This window comes from Barbus barbus (assembly GCF_936440315.1).
Source record: "Barbus barbus genome assembly, chromosome: 28".
Taxonomy (NCBI): domain Eukaryota; kingdom Metazoa; phylum Chordata; class Actinopteri; order Cypriniformes; family Cyprinidae; genus Barbus; species Barbus barbus.
In genome coordinates this window covers 19,042,105-19,055,200 of record NC_136756.1, presented here as the reverse complement: position 1 = coordinate 19,055,200, position 13,096 = coordinate 19,042,105, and the positions used below count along the sequence as shown (strand labels likewise).

General features: G+C 40.7%; 1 protein-coding gene across 2 annotated transcripts in view; it reads right to left on the bottom strand.

The window, feature by feature from the left end:
- Positions 1 to 8,781, bottom strand: part of LOC306848475 (IQ motif and SEC7 domain-containing protein 1-like) — an 80,131-nt gene extending 71,350 nt beyond the window's left edge. Inside the window, exons 1-2 of one of the 2 annotated variants that reach the window (XM_079383042.1) lie at positions 6,821 to 8,781; positions 1,946 to 1,975 (exon numbers count right to left, since the gene is read on the bottom strand). In XM_079383042.1, coding sequence (XP_079239168.1) covers positions 1,946 to 1,975; positions 6,821 to 7,317 — 527 coding nt within the window. In that variant the 5' untranslated portion in view covers positions 7,318 to 8,781. The remainder of the gene's footprint in view (positions 1 to 1,945; positions 1,976 to 6,820) is intronic. The other variant, XM_079383043.1, reaches the window with a different exon arrangement.
- Between the last annotated feature and the right edge of the window lie 4,315 nt (positions 8,782 to 13,096).

Below are 13,096 nucleotides of genomic sequence, written 5' to 3'. Positions count from 1 at the left end.
AAAGAAAATAATAAAATACAACTATTTAACTGTGCAAAGCAAAAATGTCTGTGTAAAAGTAGAAAACATTTTCCATTTTCCATGGGGAGGGGGGGGGTTGTTAATCGAAATAAAGCTGAAATTAACAAGAAAAAAAAAAAATAATTGTGTTCTGAGGATGGACAAAGGTCTTACGGGTTTGAAACACCATGAAGGAGAGTAATTAATGACAGAATTTTTACTATCCATTTCAAATGTATAAACCTAAAATTTTAATTAAAGCTAAAAATAAATGTTAAATAAAAAAAAAAAAAATAAAAAAAATGAACGAACACGTCATAAGCACATAACCAAATCTAAAACGTAATATTGAAAAGATAAATAAAAACCTATTTAAATAGTTTTAAATTAATAATAAAAATATTAGAAATGCTGCCTTGGGAACTAAATGGGAAAAAAAAAAAAAAAAAAAAAAAAAAAAGTTAGAAAAACAAATTAAATCGGTCACCTCTGTAAAAAACTAAAAGCTATACAAATAAAAGGTAAATAAAATACCAAAAAATTAAACCTGAAAATATACAAAAAAAGAGCCAAGTCAAAATATTAAAACAATACTGAAATAACACTGCTGGAATACACTGGTTCACATGCTCTGTGCAAAGGAAGTGTAAAAGTATTACATCACAACTCCAGTTAGAACGCAGCACAGCTCTAGGGCTCGTGGCTGGAAGCAGCGGCTGATGCCCTCGGGGGCCGAGTGATGCATTACTGCTGACTGCAGGGGCTGCTGGGGTGGGAGAGAAGCTCAAGGCAGCCCTGCAGCAAACCTCTGCTGGGAGTTATTTCCATGCTCAGCCCAGCAGGGACGCACTCACGTTCATGCCTCCGCCGGCTCAGGAAATCAGGTTGAGCAGGAATACCAAAGAGTTTCATTAATTATTGCAACCTTGCATTAGTGTTGCGGTGACTAACAAAAACATGATTCATATCGCAACGCATAAACGATGTCACATTTATGAGAACGTATAACTGCGATTTAACAATGCAGGAACAATTAAATTCACATCCGTATCGGGGGAGCGACTCGTGAACTGAGGACAAAAGCATCTGGAGAGTAATTATAGTGAAACGTGACATAGACAAACGGTGCTTGAGGACAAGGCTGCCGCTGTGTCCTTCTGCTGTGTGTAAGGTAAACAATTACACGCACACATACACTAGAAACGGGTTATATATTACACAAGCAACTTTTTTGGCAATCCAATTCATCTACAGGTGTTGCCATGACAACCAATCATTTATCCTTCAGATCCCCAGCTCGTGCCCATGGTGAGGAATCGTCATAACAGCGCCGAGAGACACTCCAAAACCACCAAACGCTCTCATATCAACACCACAGCATCAAAATGGCTTTTTTGTAACAAAAAATATTCCCAACATATCAAAATCCAGCACATTCTTGCCATTTGACCTTTTTCCCTGCACCCACTAACACTCCCACATGCAAAACGCACGCACACAGCTGGGCTATTACTCATGTAACTTCTGACTAACCACTGACGCCCATGTTCGCATTCACTATATGGGCGAATGCAAACGACATGCATATCAATACCCATTAACATACTCACACTGGGCATATTGGTCACTACGGCAACGGCTAACAGGGAGTCTTGCAGTCAAGTGACGCCAATTCTCGATTTTCAAATGCTTTTCAGCCCTCATGTTCTCACACTTTGCTCACGGTGCTGTCCTTCTGCTAAAATTGCTCCAGATGCAAGAGCTCTTTCATACGGGGAAGCAATAGGTCATTAGAAGCAATGGCATGTCCCACATGCATTCAGCCTGCCCTAGATAGAACAGGCCTCTGTCATTTGACGGAGCGTGCACTACTACAGGAGTCAGAGAGTGCACTGTGCAGGAGGAAGAGAAGAAATGGAGATTGAATGAAAGCGTTAACACAGACCTGTCTTTGTTGGAGGAGTCTCCTTCTGCCCTGTGGATCCAGTGGAAGAAAGAGTGAAAGACAGACAGACAAACAAACAAACAAACAAACAAACATGGAGACACAAAGAAAGTGGAAGTGTCAGTAATGTTATTGTTGAACACATACAGTAAGGAATACATAGAAATCAATGGATCAAATGCAAATACAAATTGATCTTGTGCAGGGAAATGATTTGAATGATCACAAATAATGGCTTTTTTTTTTATTTTTATAAAAGATCCACTCGAAACCATGACTGACTAAATTTCTCATTTACAAATTCATGCCATTCATGAATAGAAGTGATGGACAAACAACAGTTACATGAAAAGAACTTGTGGATAGTGGATTTTACAGATACTGATAGCTACGTTGGACCACACTGGCCGATACGGATTAAATCGACCGATAGTTTTTAACATGGATACTTAATGAAATAATAATAATAATATTATATATATATATATAAAAAATCTACAGCTTTCATTAATCTTATTGTTACCAGGTCATCTGGTAACATCTGGTAAATTGATCTACATCTGAATTGTCTCTTAGCCTCGCATGTCAAAAACAACGTGAGGTGTCAGTGATTTCCGTCTCTAGAGGCCGCTCTTGCACTGACCAATAACGGCAGACCCTTCTCAGTCCCTCCAGCAATGGACGCAACCCGGAAAACTATCGGCACGAATTTTTGATGACAGCCGATAGTTCCAGCAATCAACTATCGGTGCGGATAAATCAACGAAACCGATCAATCGGTCAACCATTGAGATTTCACAGTAGCAGAGCTACACAGCACATAAACCAATCATCCCAAGAAATATGCAAATAAGAAAATTAATCCAGAGTTTACAAATGTGCAGTGTTAAATATTACTGTTAGGGATCACATGAAAAGGTAACATGACGCCTTCTGTTACACCGCTTTATATACTTTTTCACACCAGTGCATGGCAAAACAAACTTAAATTAGGTTAAAATTAATTAAGACTTTGAGTACAACTAATAAAATAGACAAATCTTACAAAGCAGCAGGTGTCGGGTTTGACTGACACGTGGGCTCTTCCATAGGCATTCAATTATTCAATCATAATTGTATAAACTATCAGTCAGTCCTCCAACACCCAGTGTATTACTCAGACTCACGTCTACGACAGTAATTGCCACCTTCAATGGACAAATGTAATTAACACTGGCCATGCTAATTATTCTGAGAAACAATCCCACCTCAACAGCTCCCCCACAGCAGTAGTTACACTTGTTCATTAGCTGAAAGCATTACACCAGAGAGCAAGATTGTGATCACCCATGTTGGGTCATTTGGAGTCGCAGACATTTGTCTAAATGGGACGGGAGCAGATACACCGATCTAAACCGAAAAAGAGCTCACATGAAAAAGGCAACGCTGTAAACGACCCTTGTGGGTGAAAAGAGAAGAGGCGACCCTAAAGAAAATGGCAAATGACATGTTGGTGTGCCATCTGCTCAACACCAAGGGAGGGCTGGTCAGGGGGTGAACGAGGGATTGGAAAATTTGGCAATAGTCTAAAGAGAAAGAGAGAGAGACAGAAAGAGAATAAAAAGGATGGAAATGGAGGAAATGGACTCAAAAACAGTCAAATGATAACTGTCAAAAAAGTCTGTAGAACACCAAAATCTAGCAGTAAAACAAGCCATCTGCCCTCACATTGTCATGTGACTTTTCATTGTTCCAGGTGAAGTTGATGCTAAGCGAAAGCTAGCAGCCCTAAAGTTACTCAGGTATAAAGTAAACACATGGCCACATCTACCAGATGCCGTTTACGTGACTGCTAGTGAGTTCACGCATTTATCATGTGAATCAGCAGAGGAGTTGAAACTACTATTTTTTTTTTTAACACACACACACACTCACACATGTTGGTTTTTGTGGTTTATGGGGACTCTCCATAGGCGTAATGGTTTTTATACTGAACAAACTGTGTGTGCTATTGCCCTACACCAACCCTACACCTAAACTTAGCCCTCACAGGAGACTTTGTGCATTTGTAGATTTTTCAAAAAAAAAAAAACACCATTTAGTATGTTTTTTAAGCCTTTTGAATTACGGGGACATAGGCAGTGTCCTTCATATTGTAATACCTCTGTTATACCCATGTCATTATACAAATTTGTGTCCTCATAAACATGCACGCACACACACACACATACATATATAAATAAATACACAGAATCTCTAAACTAAATAAACTGGGATATTTTAATTATGAACAAAATGAGCAAACGTGGTGTTGGATGAGGATATACTGACTGACTCAACCAAAAGGGCATGTTGATCATTCTGTTTGACACATGAGGCTTTTTTGCCATGTTTAACAAGGACAGTCCTAATATAAGAATGTGTAAAATGACTGATAATGACATAAAATTGACGACTTAATACTGTTATCTCTTTCCACAGCTTGATAGAGGTCAAAACTTGAAGCTGAAAATGAAGTGGGGGAGGAACCATAGCCATGTTTTTACCATAAAACCATATTTCTCACATCTTTTATTTTTTGTTTTTTTTTACCTTGCTTCCGGATTTATTATATTCATCATATACACTCTCTGCATTAAGAAAACTTGAAAGCCCTCTAAAAGCTCTCAAAAGGAACCGTGAAATTCCTAATAATAATTTAATTCCAAATCATGTTAACTTTTTCTATTAAAACTACAAAAAGACCATATTGTGCACAAGGTTGTAGAAGTGCATTAAATTGCAATTGTGCTGAATAAGTCTCAGCAAATAGCGACTAATCAAATCATTGGACAAATCTTTTTTGAAAAGCAGCAAAAGATTCAAATAAATGGTATAAATCAAAATTGCCACTTCTAACAAATACTACAGTTAAACCATAATTACTATGCAAGAAGCAAAGTACGCTATCTGCCCTCAAGGAAAAGAAGAAATAAGTCTCAGATGAGAAAGAAAGCACTCAATTTATCTCTGCAAACAGAGGGCATTCCGGTTTCTCTGAATTGGAAAGGAGGGCAAGAGAAACAAAGAGGTGTGCATATTGGAGAAACAAAACATAGAAAGTGAGCAACAAAAAGGGTGCAGTGTATTCTGCAGCCTTTTCTGCTTGCTCTCCCTCCGACTCCATGCTTCACTCTCCCACACAAGTTGATCCACAATCTGACTCTGCACTGAATTTTAAAATCACAACCTCTCCTACACAGTGGCCCGATCATACATACAAAACGAATCTCCACACCACACCAGCCACCAGCCTGAAAAACTCCAGGAGATGCTGTACTGCAGTGCTCGACACTGATCCAATCCACTGAATGTTAATCTCCACACGCTCAAGCACACATCTGTATGCATCGTGTGCTGTGATGAGGCCGGCTCAAGTGCACACTACAGGCGGGAGTGATCAGAGGTGCAATGGAGAGGTCGATTCCTCAGCAATGCAGGGAGGGAGACAAACAACTTAACTGTCAGCAGCACAAGGAGTGGCCTACTACACTGCCATCTCCCTCTGTGGATTTGTATGGAGCATGTTGACGCAGCACATGCTGGGAATGATTTTGACAGTCTTGAGGCTACTGACAGCTTTGCTCACTGTGGAAATCTTTTCAGAGATTCCTTTTCCTCCAACACATTTAAAACCATACAAGATACCAACAGCATCAGTTTAAAATGAACGTCATCCCAAACCCAACAGGGTTGTGCACCATTCACAAATTAATTGGTTTAACATTTTAAACTGCAATTCAAATCCAAAGTGAGGTAGTAAAGAGGATATAGAACTGCATTGAAATTAAAAAAAAATGAATGACTAACTTATGAAGACAGGCAAGACTAACTTTGAATGTCTACTAGACAAAGTCTCGTTTGAAGGAGATAGATAGATCGATATACTGATTGTGTACTTCAAATAGCTTATTTGATTTCACATAATCTTAGCTAAAAGCTAAGTTTACAGTAAAATAAAGCTAAACTTCCTGGAACTTCCTTGTTCTCCAGAAAACACCGCATAGTCCAATCTCTTGCAAAATCAAGAAAAGTTATTACATTTGTGACAGATTTAGCATGCCAATTCAATCCCAGGTACCCATGACATTAGCCTGTCACTCTGCCAAAGGCCCAGCAGCACAAGTTTGTCCAGATAAGAGTCTGTCGGCTTATGTAATGCTCAGGCTCGATGGCACAGCCAGCTGCCTGTCTGATGGCCTGGAAAGATTCCTATTGTGACAGACTGTTGCACTCAATTTCAGTTTTGCAAGACAGACAGAGTGCGAACAGGAGAGATACCCTCTGAAAGGTGTTTTCCGTTCTTTGGTTCCCGACATTGTAAGACTTCGTTCTGCACCAATATTACTAGTGTAATAAATGCTGTTAAAATACTGGTGTGTGTGATGTAAAACAACTCAAACTGTGTACAAACATCCATAAGTATGTGTAGGCCTAGTTGAAATCATTATCCAGTGTCAGTGAATATTACAGTGTATGCAGTCGTTTACTCATACTTGCTTTAAAGGATAGTTCGCTCAAAAATTCTGTCAGCATCAACATCCTCATATTGTTCCAATCCTGTATGATTTTCCTCTGTAGAACACTAAAATATTTTGAATAATCAATGCGGTCCAAAAGAACACTAGAACGGCATACATAAGTGACAGAATTTTTATTTTTAAGTGAACTATTCCTTTCAAATATATTGATTACTATAAACTGTAGTCTTTAGTTAGCACACGCACCAACATACAGTCTTAAAAACGGTTTTAAAACTTGACAGTTTTCAAAACAGCCAGCATGGAGGCTGTGGAAACTGTTTTCTACAGTAGATCCTCAGCTATGCAGTAAAAAAGCCCTCAGGCCTGTACTTACTGTCTATGCAGAGAGCTTCCCAAACTGGTAGCGGCACAGTCTCTTCCTCGTTCCCTGTCTCGGTCCCTCTCTCGCTCTGAGGCATTGGCTCCAGCTGACAGGCTTTGGCCGAGCCTCATGTGCTTGTTGGCATTGACGCGCCGGTCCCGTGGTGGCACGGGTGGAGGTGGGGGTGGGGGAGCCGGAGCCGGGATGGGTATCGGGATGGGCCCGCTGTTGTGGCTCTGATTGACGTAGATGTTGGTGGAGGTTGCAGCGTTGGAAGTGGGTGGCTGGATGGGGTGGATGGGAGGTGGAGGTGGGGGCGGGCAGGGCTGTCGGTCCAACCTCAGGTCTTTGTTCTCCTGGCTGAGCCGGTCCAGCTGCACTTCAAGCTCCTCAATGCGCCGCCGTTGAGTTTCCAGAAGCTTCTGCTGGCTCTCAATAATGTTGTTGAGCTCCAGCAGGTACTCCACTGCCCGGTTAGGGCTCTCTGGGCTGCCCTGCCCAGCATCCATGCTGATGGACACTTGCGTGACAGTCACCGTCTGCCGGGACAAACTTCTGAGATCACCCCGTAAGAGGAAGCTCTCCCCCCCACGTGGAGCGGGTGGGGGGGAGAGACAGAAATGTGTTGGAGTTAGAGTTGAGTAACCAGAGTAAAATAGTCAGTGGTTATAATCTGAGATTCCCGCAAAGTTAAATTCAGTTTTGGAAGTCACAGTACCGGAAAGCGATGAGGAAATTCCATATTGGGAACTTGTTCTCACATTCAAGGGATGATGATAATGTTAAGGAGTAGATTTATTTGTTTGTTTACGATTGGTGCGAGCATGTTTGTGTGTATGTGTGCATTGCTATTCTTCTGTCAAATGTGCCATTTTTTCCAATGCCACCAAGAAAATCATGGAATTGATATCAAAGCCAGTTTGCAGAAATGAACTTCATCAGTCATTCAGACATTTTTTACTCTCATTAGGTAACGAAAATGAACAAAAAACTATTTTGACAGTCACAGAGCATTCCCAGCTGCTCAATTCCAAGGTAAGGATGCTCTGCAAAAAGCCAAGTCAGCAAATATCCATTAGACAGGAAGGAAAGCCGATTTCCTTTTCACCCATTTCTCTGGCGTGCATCCTCTTCCGTTTCTCTTTCAAATGTGGAGTTGAAGCACTGCAGCTGTTTTCTGGCTGTCTATTCATGACTCATATTCCAGACTGAAGTGTTTGGGAGACATTTTCGTCAGGAGTCGTTCTACTCCAGAGGCGATCGAGATGGGAAGGTATAGAGAGAGAGAGGGACCAAAGTTCTTCTGATAAATCCACTGCAATACTAAATTGGCTTCTGGGAGGTGTGCGCATGCCTTTCAGAACAATCCAGTTCCCCCTTCTCTCCTCTTCGCACCCTCATTACAAAACCAAGATTCATTCAAGCCACTAATATTGCTCATCATTATGCATCGTAAGACATGGAATTAAATTTCCCAGAATGATGCATTTCAACTCATTGCAAAGTCCGTTCAACACAATATTTGGTTATTTCATAACACACTACTTCTTTGCACCTTCATTCCATTATTTCTGAACCCTAATCTCTCTTCAATGTAAAATTATTACATCTATCATTAATGTTTCATGCACGCATTTGTCGTTTACTCACGAGCGGTTTCACACTTATTGCCCAGACAGTCCTTGAAGACAATCGCGCATCTCCAACGCGCACAGCTGTGCGATAATGACGCGATGTGTAGAATGCGTCCCAAAGCGATGACATCAAACTCGATTAAATCTCCAAATTCGACGTTCCAACGCAAATAAAAAAATCAGGGATTTTTATGAGTTTAAACCGAGCAAATGATTATTGATCTTCTGTTGCGGCTGATCGCAACGCGTTCCTCCCGGTCAACTAAAACAAAATCGAGAGGAAATGCAATCCTTGCGGCAGGATGTCCACTGCCTGTCGAGTTTTATGTCGCTTTGTGTAATCAGCGCAAAGGCGCTCAGGTCCCGAAACAGCTGAGACGCGCAATACAGCGTCCGCGTGCTCGTCCACACAGTGTCAAGCCAATGCGCGCGAGATCATTAAATAACACCCATGCTGATGGAGCACAGCTGTCACTATCATTTTTAAGACAATTTATGGAGACTACGTTGCATGACAACTAATTAAACTACCCCAAACGGTTGTGTCTCCAAGAATGTGACAGATGTCAAGACGTGTCGATGCCAGTGACTAAAGATAATCGTTCGTGAATGAACTGCTCACATGTTGAACAGGCATGCATTCGTTCCTGATGCTCCCTGGACAGCCCTGCACCTGCCGCCCCTCACCGCCATTCGGTTTCACCGCAGTGGCCACATGTGTCTCGATCGCTAGTTTCGCAGCATGTCGATGATGCTCAGCGCCTCTTGCCGTGATAAAGGCTGATGCAGGGGTTATTTGAGTGAGTCAGAGAGAATATATTTTTCTTTTCAATCGAGGCTCTGACGTTAGTCCGAGCGTGTAGCGCTAGAGGAACATGCCGGGGAAACTGTATCCCCCTGGTCCGCCATTTTGGAACGCGGTAACATTCATTTCGACTGGAGAGTGGCTCCTTGCTCTGAGCCAAAATGAGTGCAGTTTCTCTCTCTCTCTCTCTCTCTCTCTCTCTCTCTCACTTCTACACACACCTCAAGACTCAAACCGAAGGCTGCGTGGTGCATTTAATCTGCAGAAAAAGCAAGCCAGCATAGATTTACACATTGAGGCAACGTTGCTCATTCAGTGCAGTCCAAATTTAAATGTCAGCCAGCAACAGGTGGCCTACATTAATATAAAAACAGGCTTTGCACAGTTACTGTGAGCTTAAGATGATGATAGTGCCTAGTATGAATATTTTATTTGGTGTTATCATTTCTACTGCAGCAAAAACCGCGGACAAGTAGCTTTTGGCTTTAACTGCAATTTTAGGATGTTCCATGTGCTGAATCGCTCTCACTGCTTTCAGCACCCACATTAAACCATCCATTTTTTTCTTACTTCCACCCCCACATGTCCTGCCCTCTCTTTCTCTCTCTCTGTGCCTTAGTCACAGTTGAACTGTGTGTGAGTGAAAGGGATGTGCTAAGCACATGCAGGACAAGGAGACTACAAGTATGCTGTGGTTTATTTGATCATTAGGGCTTAATTGGTCTATTTAATACCAGTAAGATTCCACGTTAAGGGTAAAATTATGCTCCTGTCAACAGTTTCCCAGCTGAATTCACCAATACAATGCAGTGTGACATTACATATAATCTCATGCCTGCTGTGTTGTACAACCTAGGGTGTGTCTCAATCTCTCTAGTTCAGTTGTCAAGGGAGGCAGTTATTTCAAAGACTGTTCCACTGTCAACGTCATTCCAGTGATAAATTACCACAAAAAACTAGTAAGCATGATGCCCAAAAATGCTGTCTAGGTAGGCAGGTCACTGGTTTTTGAAACAAAAGCCACTCTGTGCTGACCTCTGGGTCCAGAATTAATCTTTACCCTGGCATTCTGCGTCACTAGTTCATCAGCTCACTCCAGATGCCCTCTTCTGAAAGTTCATGGAAAACGTGTTCAAGCGTGAGAGTCTGCGCTCAGCACGGGCGAATTGGGCACGCTTCGCTCATATAGAGCATACTGATCTCCACTGTTTATGTAAGAGGTGCATGCGGAGGAGAAAAGAGTTGCAGAGGAAAAAAAAAAAAGATGGATGAGAGAAATCCATTTAATTTCTTGCTCTCCCACACTGAAGCCTTAATTATCTATCTATCTATCTATCTATCTATCTATCTATCTATCTATCACTATGTACTGTATCTATCTATCTATCTATCTATCTATCTATCTATCTATCTATCTATCTATCTATCTATCTATCTATCTATCTATCTATCTATCTATCTATCTATCTATCTATCTATCTATCTATCTATCACTATGTACAGTATCTATCTATCTATATGCAATCCTGTCTGTATAATTTCATCCTCTTTTTCGCTACTCCTTTTCATTTCATCCCCTTACATCTTTCGTTCATGTTTTTCATCTATCTTGTGCTCTTTTATGTCTCTGACACCAGTCATAAAAAGAAAGCTGGAGAACATTGTGAAGATCTGAGCTTCAAAACTACTGTCATGTTTTCAACCCTCCCCATCTCTTCCTCTCGCTCCCCACAGGGCAGCCATAGCGTTTGTTCTCTCACACTGAGCTTTCGATTCCCTCTTAAATGCTTTAGGAACATTTCCTACTCTTTAACTATTCATTCACAAGAAGCAGCGTGTTATATAAGGAGCTTCATCAACATGTCACATCGGTTTTACAGTTGATCTGACATTTGTGGTGGCTTTTTTGTGGTCTGGTCCAATTGTTGTTTCGTTCTGACAGTGACATCAGCGCTTAGATAGCAATGGCTGTGCTCCATTAAACAAAGGGCAGGAGGGAGGATTCAACATGGACCAATAATTGGTTTGTAAAACTAATAGTGTCACATTCCAACACCCCATGTCTGCCAAAACTATAAATGTAAATTTTATGTTTTCTGTTTACAGAACTGAAAGCTGTCATGAATGTCTGGATGGAAAGAGATGAGCGGACGAGTGTGTTTTCTTCAAGGATGATGGCGTCATAACGCACAGTTTTGATCAAGCACTTCGCTAGAGACAATCCTGAGCTGTGACATTACTGAACAGGAAAAACTGTCAATTTTAAATGTCCTTCAAAATGAGATTAGGCACTGGTAAAACACCTAGCTCTAAGTATAATATCAATACAAGCCAAAAAGTCATAAAAGTTTAATTGATTAGTAAAATGGAAAAAATTTAATTTTGTCAGAATACACAGCAAATTGTGAGACATTAATGAACCGAGACACTTTTTAGATCCAGAGAGAATTGATATCAGTCTCCCTAAATTCCTGATCAAAAGCCTAGCATGCTATTATGATATCTTATTCTGGATCATTAAAAAAGAGCATATTAATATGCATACTTATTATAGGTGCATGAAAAGTCCGTATTCAAAGTATTCATAAAACAGTAAGTAAAAAGTACACAGATAATCTATTGTGACTTCCAGTCAGATTCTCAAGTGCAAATCGAATGGACACTTCATACTATCCCATGAGGCCGCGGGAGAGGAGCAGTGAAAAGCAGTGAAGCAACACAATTGACACTGTAGGTCATACGACAATGACAATACGACAGATGTAGTATATTCAAATAACACATTCATACTATATACAACATACTTATTAATGGTCGACTTATACAGTACAAAATAATCACCTACTAGTATGCAATTTTGGATGCAGCCCATTAACCAGTAAGCACTGTGCTAATTTTGTAGGCTAATTTGTTAGCTTGCTAAATAAAGAATGTACTAATAAAATAAGGAAAACAAAATTCTTAATTTGACCATTTTAGCCTCTGTAATTTAATGTGCTCCATGTAATTTAAAATATAATTTAAAATGTCATTAAAAAATTGTCATGATTAAGACTACAAATTTATTTCTAATCAGGCCCTGAATAGAGCATGCTAACCATCCAACTCCTTTAACCTGGAAATTGGAAATAGCAATTGGAAATAGGACATGAATTTACAATGTCTACAAAAACATTCTCATTTCTTAGGTCCACCACCTGCCACTGACACACATACAATATCCAGGCCAACTGCATAATGCGCAACATATCAGAGACACTGTAATATACGCCCTTGTATACACGCCTCGCACTTATCGCCGATTATACTTCATATGTGAGTGACACAAACCCTCCTCGTCTCATCTGAAGCAGCCTGTAGCTTGCTGATTAAAAAGGTCAACATGACATTTCCCTGGTGCTCAACATCCAGCCCCCTTCTGCTTCCCTGAGCAGCACACATGCACGCCCCAGCAACGTACCGGTTTCTCAGGCAAACGTTACGTGTGCTCCCAGACTAAAACTAAAGATGTCGTGATCTCTCAGATACACACTATTGACTCTTAGTCTGCTGAGAGATATTGAAATCAAGGGATTCAAAAAATCTGCTTTTCAAAAATGGCCAAATTCTTAATGTTATCTGAATTTTGAGCCCTATATGCTGGGGCAAAATAGAGGGAGGAAAGATGAGGCACAGCAGCCTCTGTTCGCCCTCCCGTTTCATAGTTAACATGGTGTAGGGCATAGCGTATAATTAGTGAGAGCAATTAGAATAGAGAGAAAGGGAGAGAGAAGCCTTTTACTGTTATTCCCACAGGCCTGCTCGCACTCTGATGTGAAAAGTGTGATAATCATAGTTTCAAATGTATTT